The sequence below is a fragment of the Entelurus aequoreus genome, linkage group LG17, assembly GCF_033978785.1.
Source record: "Entelurus aequoreus isolate RoL-2023_Sb linkage group LG17, RoL_Eaeq_v1.1, whole genome shotgun sequence".
NCBI lineage: Eukaryota > Metazoa > Chordata > Actinopteri > Syngnathiformes > Syngnathidae > Entelurus > Entelurus aequoreus.
The window spans coordinates 5,370,939-5,392,358 of NC_084747.1; the positions used below are offsets into that span (position 1 = coordinate 5,370,939).

At 39.3% G+C, this 21,420-nt stretch overlaps 1 protein-coding gene and 1 long non-coding RNA gene across 4 annotated transcripts in view; one reads left to right on the forward strand and one right to left on the reverse strand.

The window, feature by feature from the left end:
• Window positions 1–21,420, reverse strand: part of vsig10 (V-set and immunoglobulin domain containing 10) — a 28,986-nt gene that overhangs the window by 2,556 nt on the left and 5,010 nt on the right. For 2 of the 3 annotated variants that reach the window (XM_062024471.1, XM_062024472.1), the window contains 5 exons: window positions 20,818–21,123; window positions 16,749–17,030; window positions 12,909–13,193; window positions 6,431–6,544; window positions 6,334–6,346 (listed from right to left, as the gene is read on the reverse strand). In XM_062024471.1, coding sequence (XP_061880455.1) covers window positions 6,334–6,346; window positions 6,431–6,544; window positions 12,909–13,193; window positions 16,749–17,030; window positions 20,818–21,123 — 1,000 coding nt within the window. The remainder of the gene's footprint in view (window positions 1–6,333; window positions 6,347–6,430; window positions 6,545–12,908; window positions 13,194–16,748; window positions 17,031–20,817; window positions 21,124–21,420) is intronic. The other variant, XR_009821662.1, reaches the window with a different exon arrangement.
• The window catches only part of LOC133632190 (uncharacterized), a 16,394-nt gene continuing 1,276 nt past the window's right edge, over window positions 6,303–21,420 (forward strand). The window contains exons 1-4 of the long non-coding RNA XR_009821663.1: window positions 6,303–6,367; window positions 6,435–6,572; window positions 12,926–13,129; window positions 20,820–21,420. The exon at window positions 20,820–21,420 is cut by the window's right edge and continues 1,276 nt beyond it. This is a non-coding gene — a long non-coding RNA (uncharacterized LOC133632190). The remainder of the gene's footprint in view (window positions 6,368–6,434; window positions 6,573–12,925; window positions 13,130–20,819) is intronic.

The following is a 21,420-nucleotide window of genomic DNA, read 5'->3' on the forward strand; positions in this document are numbered from 1 at the left end:
CTAGCGTCGGATAGCCCGTCTGCTATCCAACTCAAAGTCCTCCTGGTTGTGTTGCTGCAGCCAGCCGCTAATACACCACTTCCCACCGCTTCCCACCTACAACTTTCTTCTTTGCAGTCTTTATTGTTCATTAAACAAATTGCAAAAGATTCACCAACACAGATGTCCAGAATACTGTGGAATTTTGCGATGAAAACAGAGCTATGTATTGGGATACAGTGTGTCCCAATACTTCCGGTTCAACCATTGACGTCACGCGCAAACGTCATCATACATAGACGTTTTCAACCGGAAGTTTCCCAGGACATTTAAAATTGCACTTTATAAGTTAACCCGGCCGTATTGGCATGTGTTGCAATGTTAAGATTTCATCATTGATATATAAACTATCAGACTGCGTGGTCGGTAGTAGTGGCTTTCAGTAGGCCTTTAAGATTTCCTCAATCAAGTACTTTAATAGACGCTAGGGGTGTAACGGTACGTGTATTTGTATTGAACCGTTTCGGTACGGGGGTTCCGGTTCAAAGGTGTACCGAACGAGTTTCAACATGGACATATTAAGTAGCGTAACGCACGTTCTGTAAACAATGCACACCGAAGCACAACACACGGCATGCTTTTTTGATTGATTGATTGAAACTTTTATTAGTAGATTGCACAGTTCAGTACATACTCCGTACAATTGACCGCTAAATGGTAACACCCGACACACGTCGATAGACTGACCATACGTCCTCTTTTCATCGGACATGTCCTCTTGCGGAGCTGTCAGGGCGGAGTTTCTTAAAGGCCTACTGAAACCCACTATTACCGACCACGCAGTCTGATAGTTTGTACATCAATGATGAAATCTTAACATTGCAACACATGCCAATACGGCCGGGTTAGATTACTAAAGTGCAATTTTAAATTTCCCGCGAAATATCCTGCTGAAAACGTCTCGGTATGATGACGTTTGCGCGTGATGTCACGGATTGTAGCGGACCTTTTGCGACACCATTGTGGCCAGCTATTAAGTCGTCTGTTTTCATCGCAAAATTCCAGAGTATTCTGGACATCTGTGTTGGTGAATCTTTTGCAATTTGTTTAATGAACAATGAAGACAGCAAAGAAGAAAGCTGTAGGTGGGAAGCGGTGTATTAGCGGCTGGCTGAAGCAACACAAACACGTAGCCGGTGTTTCATTGTTTACATTCCCGAAAGATGACAGTCAAGCTTTACCATTGGCCTGTGGAGAACTGGGACAACAGAGACTCTTACCAGGAGGACTTTGAGTTGGATATGCAGACGCGGTACCGTGAGTACGCATGCGCTGCGGCTTCCAAACATTTGATCGCTTGCCCGTACGTGCGTGCCGCCATGTGCATGTCACGTACGTAACTTTGGGGAAATATATGTGCTGTATGAATTTTGGGGAGGTGAACGGTACTTTGGGCTGTGGGATTGAGTGTGTTGTGCGGTTGTTTGAGTTGTATTGGCGGGTTATATGGACGGGAGGGGGGAGGTGTTTGTTATGCGGGATTAATTTGTGGCATATTAAATATAAGCCTGGTTGTGTTGTGGCTAATAGAGTATATATATGTCTTGTGTTTATTTACTGTTTTAGTCATTCCCAGCTGAATATCAGGTCCCACCCGCCTCTCACAGCATCTTCCCTATCTGAATCGCTTCCACTGCCCTCTAATCCTTCACTCTCACTTTCCTCATCCACAAATCTTTCATCCTCGCTCAAATTAATGGGGAAATCGTCGCTTTCTCGGTCCGAATCGCTCTCGCTGCTGGCGGCCATGATTGTAAACAATGTGCAGATGTGAGGAGCTCCACAACCTGTGACGTCACGCTACTTCCGGTACAGGCAAAGCTTTTTTATCAGCGACCAAAAGTTGCAAACTTTATCGTCGATGTTCTCTACTAAATCCTTTCAGCAAAAATATGGCAATATCGCGAAATGATCAAGTATGACACATAGAATGGACGTGCTATCCCCGTTTAAATAAGAAAATCGCATTTCAGTAGGCCTGTAAATGCCTCAAATGTCCGGCATTTTGAGTTAGGGTTGCGTGTATTTTCAGTGTACGTTCAGGGTTAAGAAGGGGTTAAAAACAAAACATATTGTGCGCGCAGCAGCATTGGTGAGGGAGGGGCAGAGAGAGAGAGAGAGAGACTTATGATAAACGCGCATGCGTCGCCAGGCTCTACTTTTTATCCATAGATTTATCAGATTTAATTTTTTATTATCTATAGCAGGGGTGTCAAAAGTGTGCCCCGGAGGCCATTTGCGGCCCACAGCTAATGTTTTGAAGGCCCACGGCACATTCTAAAAATACTATGAAAATAAACAAAAACATAACAAAAGTGAAATAAAAAAGCTTAAAGGTTAAATGTAATTTAGAAAAAGTTGCAATGTTGACTAATAAAACAAAGCTGTTTTTTTTCTTTCAAACTGTCATTGCTCAAAACATAATATTGAATCAAAATCAATGTTATTATGAATTATTGACCTATCCAAGGTTCCCATTACTTCACATCAAATATTCCACTAAGAAAAATATTTTTGGTGGAAGATTTTGCAAATTTGGTAAATAAATAACCCAAAAATGTATATTTTGTTGTTTTCTTACTGTACCGAAAATGAACCGAACCGTGACCTCTAAACCGAGGTACGTACCGAACCCAAATTTTTGTGTACCGTTACACCCCTAATAGACGCCCTTCCCTATTTAAATGTCTTCACCTCTTTACCATGCGTGTGTATCGCTATATAGACCAATGTGACATTTTATATGTAAATACATTTCTATAATTAATATTGTACCCATAAGAAGACAGACCTGACTGCACAGCTGATTACTACATGTAAGACAAAACACTTTCACTATATTGCCAAAAGTATTTGGCCACCTGCCTTGACTCACATATGAACTTGAAGTGCCATCCCATTCCTAACCCATAGGGCTCAATATGTCGTCGGTCCACCTTTTGCAGCTATTACAGCTTCAACTCTTCTGGGAAGGCTGTCCACAAGGTTGCGGAGTTTGTTTATAGGAATTTTCCACCATTCTTCCAAAAGCGCATTGGTGAGGTCACACACTGATGTTGGCGGAGAAGGCCTGGCTCTCAAGTCTCCGTTCTAATTCATCCCAAAGGTGTTCTGTCGGGTTCAGGTCAGGACTCTGTGCAGGCCAGTCAAGTTCATCCACACCAGACTCTACCATCCATGTCTTTATGGACGTTGCTTTGTGCACTGGTGCACGGTCATGTTGGAAGAGGAAGGGGCCCCGCTCCAAACTGTTCCCACAAGGTTGGAAGTATGGAATTGTCCAAAATGTTTTGGTATCCTGGAGCATTCAAAGTTCCTTTCACTGGAACTAAGGGACCAAGCCCAACTCCTGAAAACCAACCCCACAGCATCATTCCTCCTCCACCAAATTTCACACTCGGCACAATGCAGTCCGAAATTTAGCGTTCTCCCGGCAACCTCCAAACTCAGACTGGTCCATCAGATTGCCAGATGGAAAAACGTGATTCATCACTCCAGATAACTCCACTGCTCTAGAGTCCAGTGGCGACGTGCTTTACACCACTGCATCCCACGCTTTGCATTGGACTTGGTGATGTATGGCTTAGAAGCAGCTTCTCGGCCATGGAAACCCATTCCATGAAGCTCTCTGCGTACTGTACGTGGGCTAATTGGAAGGTCACATGAAGTTTGGAGCTCTGTAGCAACTGACTGTGCAGAAAGTCTTTGCACTATGCGCTTCAGCATCCGCTGACCCCTCTCTTGTCAGTTTACGTGGCCTACCACTTCATGGCTGAGTTGCTGTTGTTCCCAAACTCTTCCATTTTGTTATAAGGAAGCCGACAGTTGACTTTGGAATATTTAGGAGCGAGGACATTCCACGACTGGATTTGTTGCACAGGTGGCATCCTATGACAGTTTCACACTGGAAATCACTGAGAGCGGCCCATTCTTTCACTAATGTTTGTAGAAACAGTCTCCATGTCTAACTGCTTGATTTTTATACACCTGATTCTGATCATTTGGATGGGTGGCAAAATATACTTTTGGCAATATAGTGTATATTCATAGTTATTGTAACGATGTGTTTGAAATTATTCAAGCCTTTACTGTGTCCAAAATATGAAAGAGTTGGCCATTTCTGTGGTATTAATGAGATTGTAAAAGGACTGTTATTGATCCGATGTGCTAAAACCTCCTTCCTGTTTAAAAGCTACATACAATATTAACTGATCTTTGTTCACGCACGTTATAAATATTAATAAAGTGTTTAGATGTATTTATTAAATCAGTGTATTCTTGTATGCCAAAAAGGGATTCCAAGTAATAGTTTTGTATTGATTAGGGATGTCCGATAATTTCGGCCTGCCGATATTATCGGCCGACAAATGCGTTAAAATGTAATATCGGAAATTATCGGTATCGTTTTTTTTATTATCGGTATCGGGTTTTTTTGTTTTGTTTTTTTAACTAAATCAACATAAAAAACACAAGATACACTTACAATTAATGCACCAACCCAAAAAACCTCCCTCCTCATTCACACAAAAGGGTTGTTTCTTTCTGTTATTAATATTCTGGTTCCTACATTATATATCAATATATATCAATACAGTCTGCAGGGATACAGTCCGTAAGCACACATGATTGTGCGTGCTGCTGGTCCACTAATAGTACTAACCTTTAACAGTTAATGTTACTCATTTTCATTAATTACTAGTTTCTATGTAACTGTTTTTATATTGTTTTACTTTCTTTTTTATTCAAGAAAATGTTTTTAATTTATTTATCTTATTTTATTTTATAATTTTTTTTTAAAAGTACCTTATCTTCACCATACCTGGTTGTCCAATTAGACATAATAATGTGTTAATTCCACGACTGTATATATCGGTTGATATCGGTATCGGTTGATATCGGTATCGGTAATTAAAGAGTTGGACAATATCGGATATCGGCAAAAAGCCATTATCGGACATCCCTAGTATTGACACATCTCATCTGTGCATACATTACTAGCAGGGTTTCCCACACATTCATTTATTTGTGGCGGCCTGCCACGAAAGAATTACGTCCGCAACAAATTAAAAAAAAAATTAAAAATTAAAAAAAAAATGTTTAAAATTTTTTTTTGTCCTCTCCAGCTTCTCAGGCAAATCATATAGTTGATGTAGATGCCCATATCGGCTGTTCAGATTTACTTTACAAAAGAGAAGTGTAGGATACTTCTCTTGTTGCCTTATTTGTATTTGACTTTATTAAATGTATTTATATTAGAAGCACAACATGTGTATATAACAAAGGGTGCAAAGTCTGCAGGCAGTAGGAAACACATGGTTAAGTGCAGGGAGTAAAACTGATGGCAGTCTAAAGTTCAAGATTTTTGGAGCTCTTTGTTCAGTGGATCAGATGTTTGATGAAGCTCTGTGTCTATCTACCACCACTACTGTTTTCTGTTTATTTGTTACTGACTGTGGCAGGACACCTCTGCCTCTGTTTCACTTTATGTTGCTGGTAAATAATATGGTTGTAGTAGTAGGCTAAAGTTAAATTATTTAGTATGCACTAATTAAAGGGGCAGAGCTTTGAGACATTTTAGCTTTTATATTTTATAAGATATATTTTTTGTAAGAACCACAATTAATAAATATATTTCAGTGAATAACTTATTGTTCAAATCTGTATATAAATATGTACATAAAGTGTTGTAATTATATTGTAAAATGGATGGATGGATGGATGGATGGATGGATGGACGTTTAAAACAAAACTGTGATTATTAATTAGTAAGTATACATTTTTTGAGCCTTTCTAGAGAAAATCAAATCATTGTAGTAAAGTATGCAAATTACTCGATGATGTCATGGTGGCCACGCCCCCACCGCCACAGGTATCTTGGCAGTTTATGGGAAACACGACTAGAATAACCTCAGGTGATGCACAGATGAGATGTGTCAATGTCAAAATACTATTTTGAATCACTAAGTTGTCGTTTGGGGTAGATTTCAGCTTGCTAAAGGGTACTTCAACACGTGTAATGAGTTTTAAATAATAAATCACGCTCTCTTTACACTTTAAGTAGGCCCTCCAGGGTATTTGATGTAGTAATGCAACTAAATTAAAGCGTTTTTTTGGTTGTTGCATGTTTTGCACAAGTCACCACAAGTTGCATTACGCAGCAACAGCAGGTAACATCCCACAATACAACGAGAGCTACAGTATTTCAAATAAAGTGTTGTTAAAAGAACACTTTGGTGGCGTCACTAATGAGTGGATTGTGTTGCAGGGTGGTTGTGGAAAGAGAGATGTACTCACCCAAAGGCTCCTCCTGCAATGCAACACAACAAAAGTGAGTACTGATGCAGGGGGAGACACTCGTGTAGCAGACTTTCATGCAACATCTGCACGTTACCTAGGCAGACTCGGTGCCGGTTGGAGTAAACCACTTTGGCCACGACGATGGCGGAGGCCACGATAAGAGCGGCGATGAACACGCCGATAACGGCGCCCGTGTAAGCCAAGGAAGCTGCGGAAATGAAAAGGCGGCGTGGCTGGTTTGTCAACATTCCCAACACTTTTGTCCTACGGTATCTCAAACAGTGCAGCCTTCACATTTCAAGTAGAAAGCAATGTAAATGGTAAATGGGTCGTACTTGTATAGCGCTTTTTTACCTTTTTTAAGGAACTCAAAGCGCTTTGACACTATTTTCCACATTCACACACACACATTCACACACTTAAGGCGGTAGCTGCCATGCACGGCGCTAACCAGGCCCATCAGGAGCAAGGGTGAAGTGTCTTGCTCAAGGACACAACGGACGTGACTAGGATGGTAGAAGGTGGGGATTGAACCAGTAGCCCTCAGATTGCTGGCACGGCCACTCTCCCAACTTCTCCACGCCGTCCCCAATGTACTTAAGATTAGTCAGTGTACAGCAGGGGTGTCCAAACTTTTTCCACTGAGGGCCGCACACGGAAAAATTAAAGCATGTGGGGGCCATTTTGATATTTTTCATTTTCAAACCATTACAAAATATATGGATTTTTTTTTTAAATTGTTTACCTTTAGGGCTCCCAGGGACCATAAAGGGTCTAAGTCATTAAAATGTTAAAAACAAGTCAAATTATCTTTTTTTTATTTTTTATTTAATGCTTACAGTAAATCTCTACAGTATATCAACTTCAGGTTGACACAAAGTTATAAAAAACAAAAAGGTTTTTATGCCTTTCCTGTCAAAGACAACTTAGTTTTTTATAATAAAACTGAAATATGCAGTATTTCCCCCACTGCCCAAAACATTCAGAAAGCAATGTTTGATGTGAAGTAATTAGAGCCTTAAAAAGATCAATTATGCAGGACACCATTGATTTTAATTCATTAATATTTTTGAGTAATCACAGTGAAAAGATAAATAAAATCTTATTAAATGTATTTGGGATCCAAAAAGTGCCCCTCTCATAAAGTGATACATTTTTGTTAGTTTTTTTTTAACTTTCAACACTTAAGTTACGAGATCAACTTCAGATATATCTGTCGATTTTACGTTTGAACTATTATTTTGTTTGTTTTATGCTCTTTTGTCAGAGAAGATGTTTATGTATGGCAACCACACAACATATGCAATATTTTCCACATAAAACATTTTAAAGTGAAATATTTTAAACAATTGGAGCCATGTCAATAATAATAACATAGATTTTTTTTTTTTTTTTTTTGAGCAATGGCAAAAAGGAAAAAGAAAGATAGACAAAAGAAAAAAAACAGCCTGCATGGCAGCTTTGTGTCAACATTGCAACTTTTTCTAGTTAGATTTCACCACATTCCACTTTTTTTTATGTTTTTATTTTATTTTTGCAATAGCATTTCCAGAATGTGTGGCGGGCCGGTAAACAATTAGCTGCGGGCCGCACTTTGGACACCCCTGGTGTACAGCTTGTGAAGATTTACTAGCAACTGAACAGGAGTCAACACTCGCACACGACTGAGTAGCAAGCAATTTGTGTGGCACAGTGGTACTTATTGCGTGCATGAGTGCAGCCGGCACCGAGAGAGCAGTGGTTCATTGAGGAGAAACATACATTCCAACATGTGCTGTGACACAATGAAGCCTTTTCTGCTTGAGACATACTGTAGCAGCTTATCAATGCTCAGGGTTCCTGATAAGACATCACACTAAATACTAAAATAAAGCTAACATGTATCACACTAGCTAGACAGATAACGTCAAGTAACAAAACATATGAATCCAAGGTGGGTGCCTGCAAAATTGCCTAAAATGTCAGCATGCCAAAGGTTAGCATGCGACAAGTATCAAAATATATTAGACTGACCATATGTCCTCTTTTGCGGGGCTGTCCGGGCGGGGTTTCTTAAATGCCTCAAATATCCGGCATTTTGAGTTAGGGTTGCGTGTATTTTCAATGTACGTCCAGGGTTAAGAGAGGGTTAAAAACAAAACAAATTGTGAAGGTGTGCGCACGCAGCAACATTCGTGAGGGAGGGGCAGAGAAAGAGAGCGAGACAGTGGCGAGACAGACAGGACACAAGAGAGAAGCCGAAACGTAAATGCAACTTCACGGATGATTTGCGGGAAAAGTATCTGTGTTTTGGTCCTGGCCGTGACACATGGAAAGCAGAATGCACTGTGTGCAAAGCAGGAACGTATGTATCTGTGGCAAATAAAGGGGCCAACGATCTACAAGCCCATATCGACACTACAAAGCACAAAACAGCTGTGCAGGGCAAGAGCTCGTCTGCTGTTTTTTGTTTAAATTTAATTAACTTGTTTTGAGGCATTATTTATGTTTAGATTATATACCGTATTTCCTTGAAAAGCCGCAGGGGCGTTAATTAATTTAAAACCTCCTGTCACACCTGCGTTTACCGGAAACCGGCGGGATGGCCGTGCATGCGGTAATTATTTTAAAACCTCTTCTCACTCCGGCGTTTACCAAAAGGAATCCATAAAATTTAGGCGTGCGCTTTGAGTGTGATGTAAGCATACCATCATGAAAAGCACATTTAATTAACAAAAACGTTATTATGGTCTTACCTGTACTTATAAATGGAGTCCATTTGCAGCTCCTTCTGACCAAAAGCATCGATAACTTGTTTATAGAAGTCTTCCTTATTTTCTTTCTTCAGTTTTAAAAGTCTCTGTTTCGATGGAGATATTCCTTTAATTATTACCTCCTGCTTCGATTGAAAGTCCAGTTTAGAAAACTGTTTTATTTTAGATACCTGTATGTGATCCTCCAAGTTAGAAGTTCAGGCAGAGGGAAAAAATAAATCTCTTGCTGCGTGTGTTCACTTCTTCTGCAGTACAGGAAGTCGCAAGAAGGATCACTAGCGCGGCAGCGCCCTCTACCACCAGGAGGCGGGAGTGATTTAATGACTTATACAGTATTTCACACACGCAGCTACGGTATATTAATAAAACATAGCTGCTTACTGTTCTCTTTAGCATACTGTACCGGTATTCAATAGCTTGAACCTTAAATCCTACTGAAAAGCTCTTTATCTTTTTTCCTTTGTGCGATAGTAAACTACTGAAATCAGCTTCCTCCATTTTGAAAAGGAGGACAGATGCGTCACTCGTGACGTAACGAATTTGACCCGGTGGAAGTTCTAGCCATATGCTAAATATTTTGCGAAACGAGTTTGACCCGGCGAAAATTATAGACATGCGATAATAAAATTAATATTTTGCGAAACGAATTTGATCCAGCTTCAATAATAAACCGGCGATAAGGCCAAGCATGCGTTAATTATTTTGAGAAACGAGTTTGACCCGGCAGTAATTCTAGACGTGCGAATACTATATTCCCTGCGCCAATTCAAGGAAATACGGTACAAGAGGTTATTTTGAATATTTCTACCTCTGCATTTTTTTACAAAACTGTAAATGTTACAGAATATAAGTGTGACTTATTTTGTTATACTGTCAAGCAGTGTTGGCGTTAACGTACTTTTTGAGTCTTTTTAACGCATTGAAATCAGAAAGGACGCCGATTATTTTTTAAATATTATTTTTACCATTTGCGGCCCACAGCTAATGTTTTAAAGGCCCACGGCACATTCTAAAAATACTATTAAAATAAACAAAAACATAACAAAAGTGAAATAAAAAAGCTTACAGGTTAAATGTAATTTAGAAAAAGTTGCAATGTTGACTAATAAAACAAAGCTGTTTTTTTTTTTTTTTTCAAACTGTCATTGCTCAAAACATAATATTGAATCAAAATCAATGTTATTATGAATTATTGACCTATCCAACGTTCCCATTACTTCACATCAAATATTCCACTAAGAAAAATATTTTTGGTGGAAGATTTTGCATATTTTGTGTGTTTGCCATAAAAAAACATACCGTATTTCCTTGAATAGCCGCAGGGGCGCTAATTAATTTAAAACCTCTTCTCACTCCTGCGTGTACCAAAAGCATGCGGGATTGGCAAGCATGCGTTAATTATTTTAAAACCTCTTCTCACCCCGGCGCTTACCTTATCATGAAAAGCACATTTAATAAAAAAAACGTTATTATGGTCTTACCTTTAGGTATAAATGAGTCCATGCGCAGCTCTTATAGAAGTCTTCCTTATCTTTCTTCAGTTTTAAAAGTCTCTCTGTCTCGATGGAGATCTTCCTTTAAGTATTAACTCCTGCTTCGATTGAAAGCCCAGTTTAGAAAACGGTTTTATTTTAGATATGTAATCCTCCATGTTAAAAGTGCAAGCAAACAATGGCTCCTCACTCTTGCTGCTTGTTGTCTTCTTCTGCAGCGCCGGTCTTCTGCAGTACCAGCAGTCGCAAGAAGGATCACTAGCGCCCTCTACCACCAGGAGGCGGAAGTCATTTAATGACTCATATTTGACCCGGCGGAAGTGCCAAGTATGCGCTAATTATTTTGCGAAACGAGTTTGACTCGGCTGTAATTCTAGGCAGGCGAATACTATATTCCCGGCGGCAATTCAAGGAAATACGGTAGTTTTGTTTGACAAAAAAGGGCGGAAAACAAACAAACAAAAAAACAACATAAATAAACTAAAACATTTAGAAATGAGGGATAGATGTGAAGTTGATGTAGACTCCAGAGATTTAAATATAAAATGTATGTATGCCCTGGCACACCATTATCATCATTTCATGACCCAAGCAAAACACTTTTTACACTTTTATACTGAAATAAATACACCTACAACTTATTCAATAAAAACATAGAAAAAACTACCAGCAGCGGTAAAGTTTAGATCCATGAAGGAAAGAAGAAAGTGAATAAATGTTTATAACTGAATATATTTACATATGCATACAAATTTGTTTTCTTTTTTTATTATTTCTTTTAATGAATGAAGTAACGTTTATGACAACCTTTTTCCAAAACACAATGTGAGATATAACAGGATAATGCATACGTTTATCATTTGTTTTCAAAATGCTTACGAAAAAGTGGGACCGGACCCCAAAAATGTACTGTGGGACCCCATTTTTATGACTTGATGGGGTCCCTGGGACCCCATTTTGAAAATTCCTAGCGCCAACACTGCTGTCAACAGAGGAGAAAAAATGCTTTATTTAAATAAATATATTATTTATAAAGCAAGTTCGAGTATCATTGGCAGATTTTCACCTAGTCCCGGCCTTGGCACGCATATACGTGTCCTCTTTTTGGGATTTCACAATATGCTCAGCCTAAAGTATATGATGAAAAAAGAGAACATGTTAACTGTTAGCATGCTATCTTTTTTTTCCCAGCTGATTTTGCAGGTATACAGCAGTCATGATTTTTTTTAGTTGACACGTAATGTTAGCATTCTTACGTTACCATTTTAACATGCTAATGTTAGCTTTTTTAGCTGATTTTATTTTGATACTTGAAACATGTTAACTGTTAGCATGCTGGCTTGTTGGGTAATTTTGCAAGTATACGCTGTAAAATTAGCTAAAAAAAGATAGCATGCTAAGGTTAGCAATTAGAATGCTATCGTTTAATAATTACAGTGTGTCAACTAAGTACCAATTTATATGACTGCGGTGTATAGCTGCAAAATGACCTAAAAAGCTAGCACGCTAACAGTTAACATGTACAATGCATACAATGAAAAAAAAGATAGCATGTTAATGCTAACTGTCAGCATGCTATCTTTTTCAACTGATTTTGCAGGTATACACCATTCATATGATTTGGTAGTTGACACATAATGTTAGCAAGCTAACAATACCATTTTAACATGCTAATGTTAGCTTTTTTTTTTAAGCGAATTTTATTTTGCGAGTTGGTGCATGTTAACTGTTAGCATGCTAGCTTTTTGGGTAATTTTGCAGGTACACGCTGCAAAACTAGCTAACAAAGATAGCATGTTAACTGTTGGCATGCTATCTTTTTTCAGCTGATTTTGCAGGTATACACCATTCATATGATTTGGTAGTGGACACGTTAGCAAGCTAAAATTACCATTTTGACATGCTAATGTTAGCTTTTTTTTTTTTAGCCCCTGTGACCCCGAAAGGGACAAGCGGTAGAAGATGGATAACTGTTAGCATGCTAGCTTTTTAGGTAATTTTGCAGGTAATTAGCTAAAAAAGACAGCATTCTAACACGACTGTTACAATGCTATTGTTTGATAATTACTATGTGTCACCCAAGTACCAACTTATATTACTGAGGTGTATAGCTGTAAAATGCCCTAAAAAGCTAGCATGCTAACAGTTAACATGTGTCAAAAATAGGATTCTGCGATATAAACCTACAAAACGAGCGAAGAACGTTAGCATAGTAACATTAGCAAGGAGCATTTTGACTTTGAAATGGTTCAAATTGGTGTGTAACATTCTTTAAAAGAGAGTAATTATGGAAAATGTTGATTTTTTTTTTTTGTCTTTTCCTCACCTCTCACTGTAAGGTAGACCTCCAGCTCGAACACGGCCAGCGGGTTCTCGCTGCGGCAGAAGTACACGCCCTCGTCGTCCTTGCTGACGTTGGCGATGGTCAGCCGGTAGATGGGGCCGTCCACGGACAGGAAGTACTTGGCGCCGGCCACGATCTCCACTTGCTCCCGGCCCCGCCTCCAGGTGGTGTTGGCCGGCGGGGCGGACGTGGACTCCGTGCAGGTGAGCGTGACGTTGCTCCCCTCCTGAGCCGAGGCCAGCGGCTCTCCTTCGGGATACGGCGGCTCTGTGACCAAAACACAATCAGTACGGTCGCTTCAAACCCGCTTAACATATATAATATATACACCTCTTCTACCACAAGGTGGTGCTGTGACCCATAGGTGTCGATCTACATTTATGCCAGTGGGTGCTCGGTGTGTGTGTATTAGTGTTGTCCCGATACCAATATTTTAGTTTCGGTACTTTTCTAAATAAAGGGGACCACAAAAAATGTCATTATTGGCTTTATTTTAACAAAAAAATCTTAGGGTACATTAAACATATGTTTAGTACTGCAAGTTTGTCCTTAAATAAAATAGTGAACATACAAGACAACTTGTCTTTTAGTAGTAAGTAAACAAACAAAGGCTCCTAATTTAGCTGCTGACATATGCAGTAACATATTGTGTCATTTTCCATTCTATTATTTTGTCAAAATTATTAAGGACAAGCTGTAAAAAATGAATTATTAATCTACTTGTTCATCTACTGTTAATATCTCAGCTTATTTTCTCTTTTAACATGTTCTATCTACACTTCTGTTAAAATGTTATAATCACTTATTCTCCTGTGGTTTGATACTTTACATTAGTTTTAGATGATACCACACATTTTGGTATCAATCCGATACCAAGTAGTCACAGGATCATACATTGGTCATATTCAAAGTCCTCATGTGTCCAGGGACGTATTTCCTGCGTTTATAAACATAATATGAATTAAAAAAAAAAAAAGAAAAGAAAATATCGATTTAATCATAGTAGTATCGACTAGATACGCTATTGTACGTGGTATCATTACCACATGTTAGGCGTGGATCCACCAATGGCGTTTGTTTACATTGTAGCGCCCCGGAAGAGTTGGTGCTGCAGGGAATTCTGGGAATTTGTTCTGTAGTGTTTATGTTGTGTTGCGGTGCAAATATTCTTCCAAAATGTGTTTGTCGTCGTTTAGTGTGGTTTCACTATATGACACATGTTTATGACAGTGTTGTTTAGTGTGGTTTCACTACATGGCACATGTTTATGACAGTGTTGTTTAGTGTGGTTTCACTATATGGCACATGTTTATGACAGTGTTGTTTAGTGTGGTTTCACTATATGGCACATGTTTATGACAGTGTGGTTTCACTATATGGCACATGTTTATGACAGTGTTGTTTAGTGTGGTTTCACTACATGGCACATGTTTATGACAGTGTTGTTTAGTGTGGTTTCACTACATGGCACATGTTTATGACAGTGTTGTTTAGTGTGGTTTCACTATATGGCACATGTTTATGACAGTGTTGTTTAGTGTGGTTTCTCTATATGGCACATATTTATGACAGTGTGGTTTCACTATATGGCACATGTTTATGACAGTGTTGTTTAGTGTGGTTTCACTATATGGCACATGTTTATGACAGTGTGGTTTTACTATATGGCACATGTTTATGACAGTGTTGTTTAGTGTGGTTTCACTATATGGCACATATTTATGACACTGTTTAGTGTGGTTTCACTATATGGCACATGTTTATGACAGTGTTTAGTGTGGTTTCACTATATGGCACATATTTATGACAGTGTTTAGTGTGGTTTCACTATACGGCACATTTTTATGACAGTGTTTAGTGTGGTTTCACTATATGGCACATATTTATGACAGTGTTTAGTGTGGTTTCACTATACGGCACATTTATGACAGTGTTGTTTAGTGTGGTTTCACTATATGGCACATGTTTATGACAGAGTTGTTTAGTGTGGTTTCACAATACGGCACATGTTTATGACAGTGTTGTTTAGTGTGGTTTCACTATATGGCACATATTTATGACAGTGTTGTTTAGTGTGGTTTCACTACATGGCACATGTTTATGACAGTGTTGTTTAGTGTGGTTTCACTACATGGCACATGTTTATGACAGTGTTGTTTAGTGTGGTTTCACTATATGGCACATGTTTATGACAGTGTTGTTTAGTGTGGTTTCACTATACTGCACATGTTTATGACAGTGTGGTTTCACTATATGGCACATGTTTATGACGGAGTTGTTTAGTGTGGTTTCACTATATGGCACATGTTTATGACAGTGTTGTTTAGTGTGGTTTCACTATATGGCACATATTTATGACAGTGTTGTTTAGTGGGGTTTCACTATATGGCACATATTTATGACAGTGTTGTTTAGTGTGGTTTCACTATATGGCACATATTTATTACAGTGTTGTTTAGTGTGGTTTCACTATATGGCACATATTTACGACAGTGTGGTTTTACTATATGGCACATATTTACGACAGTGTGGTTTTACTATATGGCACATATTTACGACAGTGTTGTTTAGTGTGGTTTCACTATATGGCACATATTTAAGACGGTGTTTAGTGTGGTTTCACTATATGGCACATATTTATGACAGTGTTTAGTGTGGTTTCACTATACGGCACATATTTATGACAGTGTTTAGTGTGGTTTCACTATACGGCACATATTTATGACAGTGTTTAGTGTGGTTTCACTATATGGCACATATTTATGACAGTGTTTAGTGTGGTTTCACTATATGGCACATATTTATGACAGTGTTTAGTGTGGTTTCACTATACGGCACATTTATGACAGTGTTGTTTAGTGTGGTTTCACTATATGACACATGTTTATGACAGTGTGGTTTTACTATATGGCACATGTTTATGACAGTGTTGTTTAGTGTGGTTTCACTATATGGCACATGTTTATGACAGTGTTGTTTAGTGTGGTTTCACTATATGGCACATATTTATGACAGTGTTGTTTAGTGTGGTTTCACTATATGGCACATATTTATGACAGTGTTGTTTACTGTGGTTTCACTATATGGCACATATTTATGACAGTGTTGTTTAGTGTGGTTTCACTATACTGCACATGTTTATGACAGTGTGGTTTCACTTTATGGCACATGTTTATGACAATGTTGTTTAGTGTGGTTTCACTATACTGCAATGTTTATGACAGTGTGGTTTCACTATATGGCACATTTTTATGACAGTGTTGTTTAGTGTGGTTTCACTATATGGCACATGTTTATGACAGTGTTGTTTAGTGTGGTTTCACTATATGGCACATGTTTATGACAGTGTTGCCGTTGTTCATACGGCCACCCTTAGTGTGACATGTATGACTGTTGAGCAAGTATGCCCTTCATTCACTCGTGTGCAGCATATACTGTATAAAGTCAAGATGATTGTGTCATTTGGCACAATTAAGTTTTGGTTAGGCTTTGTCAATTATAGACTATATGTTTTGTTACTTTTTTATTATGTAAAACTGACCAAACTCGCCACAAAATTAACAACAAAATTGTTATTTCAAAAATTATATAAAAAATTGAAAGTTGCCATCAATTCCACGTGGGTGCTCGGGCCCCGGAGCACCCACGGGCTCCGCCCCTATGCTGTGCCCCCTTTTAGCTGCCTTCTTCTGCCAGATACAGTCATGTAAAAGTTGACCCATCTTGATGTGAGTTAAAAGTTACCATAGCGCCAACTATGGTGGTGGAAGTTGCCATATTATACCATGTAATGCTACTTGAAAACAACAACATTTGACTCACTGAGCAAAAAAGAACAGGAGCGTTCCTGCCCAGGAGCGAGCGCCAGGTGCTGCGCCAAGCACTTGATGGTCTGCCCACCGAGAAGCAGCGAGCGGTTTAGCGCCACCGTCAGGCCGTCCGTCACCTCGGAGGCGAAGACGCGCCGAGTCCCCTGGTCGCCTTGTTCCTCGGCCCACTGCAGCGTGGGCGCCGGGTACGATCCCTCCCAGCTGCAGCTGAAGTGCACCTCCGTGGGGTCCTGGGACTGAACCCAGGTGCACTCAGGGTGCCTGTCTGGAACATCTGGACCGCATTCAAACAATTTAATAAAGAGTAAAAACGTTTCTTTTTTTTTCAATAACTTTTTACACATTTAAAATCATTCTACACCTCCAAAACACAATTCTGAAAATGTTAAACTTTTTGGTCGTTTTTGTAACGTTTCAGCACCATTTGGGTGACTTTTTTGTGCAAAGTTTCACAGAAAATCAAAATTGTAATAGCAATAACTCAGCTCAAATATTTGTTTTTTTATGTTGGCCATTTATCATTTTAACATCTTTTTGTAATTTACAAAATATTTAATATTTAAATATTAAAATATAGCGATGTCCGATAATGGCTTTTTTGCTGATACCCAATATTCCGATATTGTCCAACTCTTAATTACCGATTCCGATATCAACCGATATCGATATATACAGTCGTGGAATTAACACATTATTATGCCTCATTTTGTTGTGATGCCCCGCTGGATGCATTAAACAATGTAACAAGGTTTTCCAAAATAAATCAACTCAAGTTATGGAAAAAAAATGCCAACATGGCACTGCCATATTTATTATTGAAGTCACAAAGTGCATTATTTTTTTTAACATGCCTCAAAACAGCAGCTTGGAATTTGGGACATGCTCTCCCTGAGAGAGCATGAGGAGGTTGAGGTGGGCGGGGTTGGGGGAGGGCGGGGTTTAGGTAGGAGGTAGTGGGGGGGTGTATATTGCAGCGTCCCGGAAGAGTTAGTGCTGCAAGGGGTTCTGGGTATTTGTTCTGTTGTGTTTATGTTGTGTTACGGTGCGGATGTTCTCCCGAAATGTGTTTGTCATTCTTGTTTGGTGTGGGTTCACAGTGTGGCGCATATTTGTAACAGTGTTAATGTTGTTTATACGGTCACCCTCAGTGTGACCTGTATGGCTGTTGACCAAGTATGCTTTGCATTCACTTGTGTGTGTGAAAAGCCGTAGATATTATGTGATTGGGCCGGCACGCAAAGGCAGTGCCTTTAAGGTTTATTGACGCTCTGTACTTCTCCCTACGTCCGTGTACAGAGCGGCCTTTTAAAAAGTCATACATTTTACTTTTTGGAAACCGATACCGATAATTTTGAAACCGATAATTTCCGATATTACTTTTTAAAGTATTTATCGGCCGATAATATCGGCTATCGGACATCCCTAGTTCTGGATCAAGATTTTCCCAACGTAATCGTTGTTGTCTCTCACAAAGTCTGTTTGATTAGCATTGTTGTTGATGGGGAAGGGAGCTTTGGTTTCTAAACGCTACGTTACGGATCACGTAACCACCAAAATGGCTCGGGAATCTCTGTGAGATTGATACTATTTTGATCATATCTATTTACTCGCAAACTTTGGAAGTCTTTTAGTGTCATAAATCAGACATATATGATAATAGCGTCAATATAAAGGCAACTTGTTTTCCCACCCTACTGCTACTTTGTACTGCCATAAAAACCAAGGTCCGCTTTGCAAAACGAGCAAAGTATTCATGTTTTTTTTTTTAACAAAAATAGAAGGAAATGTTCTCACACTTTAAATGTTTTCACCGGCGATATTGTCGCATGTGGCAGAACGAGACAGGAAAACACGAGTGATGATGTCACGACTCCTGTCGACAAATCTAATTTTATTGTCGACAATTCGTTGAGCGGTAACACTGTGTTTGAATATAAGAATGTGAATATATATATATGTATATATATGCATCTGTTTATATATTTATTTCTGATTATTATTATTAAAGGCCTACTGAAATGATTTTTTTAAATTTAAACGGGGATAGCAGATCTATTCTATGTGTCATACTTGATCATTTCGCGATATTGCCATATTTTTGCTGAAAAGATTTAGTATAGAACAACGACGATAAAGATTGCAACTTTTGGTATCTGATAAAAAAAAGGCTTGCACCTACCGGAAGTAGCGTGACGTAGTCAGTTGAACATATACGCAAAGTTCCCTATTGTTTACAATGATGGCCGCATGAAGTGAGAGAGATTCGGACCGAGAAAGCGACAATTTCCCCATTAATTTGAGCGAGGATGAAAGATTTGTGGATGAGTAAAGTGCAAGTGAAGGACTAGTGGGGAGTTGAAGCTATTCAGATAGGGAAGATGCTGTGAGAGCCGGGGGTGACCTGATATTCAGCTGGGAATGACTACAACAGTAAATAAACACAAGACATATATATACTCTATTAGCCACAACACAACCAGGCTTATATCTAATATGCCACAAATTAATCCTGCATAAAAACACCTGCGTGTTTGTTACGCTAGCTCCTAGCTCCTCTGCTAGCTCCTAGCTCCACAGAACACGCCAATACAATTCAAACACCTGATCAACACACACAATCACTCAGCCCAAAAGACCGTTCACCTAACCCAAGGTTCATAAAGCTTATATATTTTTAAAAAGTTACGTACATACGCAAAAAAAAGTTGCGCACATACGGTCAAGCGATCAAATGTTTAGAAGCCAAAGCTGCATACTCACAGTAGCACGTCTGCGTCTTTGTCATCCAAATCAAAGTAATCCTGGTAAGAGTCTGTGTTGTCCCAGTTCTCTACAGGCGTCTGTGTATCGAAGTCAAAAGTCCTCCTGGTTAGAGTCTCTGTTATCCGAGTTCTTCCATCTTGGCTGCATCTTTCGGGAATGTAAACAAAGAAGCGCCGGCTGTGTACTGTTGTTGCTGACTACGTTCGAAAAATACGTCCATTTCGCACCGACAACTTTCTTCTTTGCTTGCTCAGCTTCCTTCTCCATAATGCAATGAACATGATTGCAACAGATTCACGAACACAGATGTCCAGAATACTGTGGAATTATGAAATGAAAACAGAGCTTTTTCGTATTGGCTTCAATGTGGAAGGCATACCCGTGTTCCCCGGTCTACGTCACGCGCATACGTCATCCTCAGAGGCGTTTCGAACCGGAAGTTTAGCGGCAAATTTAAAATGTCACTTTATAAGTTAACCCGGCCGTATTGGCATGTGTTATAATGTTAAGATTTCATCATTGATATATAAACTATCAGACTGCGTGGTCGGTAGTAGTGGCTTTCAGTAGGCCTTTAAAGGACAAGCGGTAGAAAATGAATGGATGGATTATTATTAATGTATTATTTACTTTTTTGTTTATTTAATTGATGTATTTGTAGATACTACTTTGCTGTTTCTTTTTTTTGGGGGGTGGGGGGGGGGGGGGGTGGGTGGTATGGTTGGGATATAAACAAAAAATATTTTGACATTTAGGGCAGACAACAGATATATGATGTATGTAAATATGATGTAATGGATAGGAATGTCTGATGCTGGATGTCAATAAAAATAAAATGAAAAAAATAAAATAAAAAAAAATGGAATGTGAAACGCTGTACTTCAATGAAATTATTTTTTTGGCGTACCACTAGTGGTACGAGTACCACAGTTTAGGAATCCCCGCTCTAGACTCTTATTATTCTACCATTTAAATTTCCTGTGAACAACTGCTTATTTTCTTCATCTTTACGTCCTAACTTTTACTCAACTCTTTATTTCCTGTGTTGTTTAAAGCTCTCAGCGTGTGACGTGTTTAGCCCCTTCCTCCAGTGATAATGCTACTTAAGACACAGAGAAATGTCTTTTAATTTCCGTAATGGAGGTGATTATTGGGGAGCGGCTCCACACGGTTTATGGAGACACATAATTAGCTGCGAGATTAAAAATAAACATTGTGTCAGCCAAAGGGAATCCGCGTATGCGATCGGTGTTAAAACAAATATGGGCTTTCAACACAAATGAAGTTGTTGTACTTACAGTAAACCAGCAGCTGGGCGCTCCTGTTGGCGGCGTTGTGGCTGACGGTGTTGTTGGCCGAGCAGCTGTAGACCCCCTGAGCGGCGGGCTGCACGTCCTTCATCCTGAAGTCCAGCCAGGGAGCCTGGGACGACGCCAACAAGTGGTTAACGTCCGCCGCCCCTCTGAAGGTCCAGTTCAGATGCTGGGACGGGTAAGAATCGGCGACGCAGTGGAAGGAGACGGTGGAGCCGCGGTAGGTGACCAGCGTCCCGTTGGACAGGACGGTGGCGGGGTTGATGGACACGGACATGTTTGCTGGACCGCCTGGAGGAAGACGCCATCATTTTCTTTTGTGATGTCAATATAAAAACAAATATTTTTACAATATATTATATATACAGTCGCGATCAAAAGTGTACATACACGTGTAAAGAACATAATGTCATGGCTGTCTTGACTTTCCAATCAAACTCTAATTTGTTTGTGATAGAGTGATTGGAGCACATACTTGTTGGTCACAAAAAACATTCATGAAGTTTGCTTCTTTTATGAATGTATTATGGCTCTACTGAAAATGTGACTAGGTCAAAAGTCATTGGCGTTGTTAGGCCTATTTTAGGG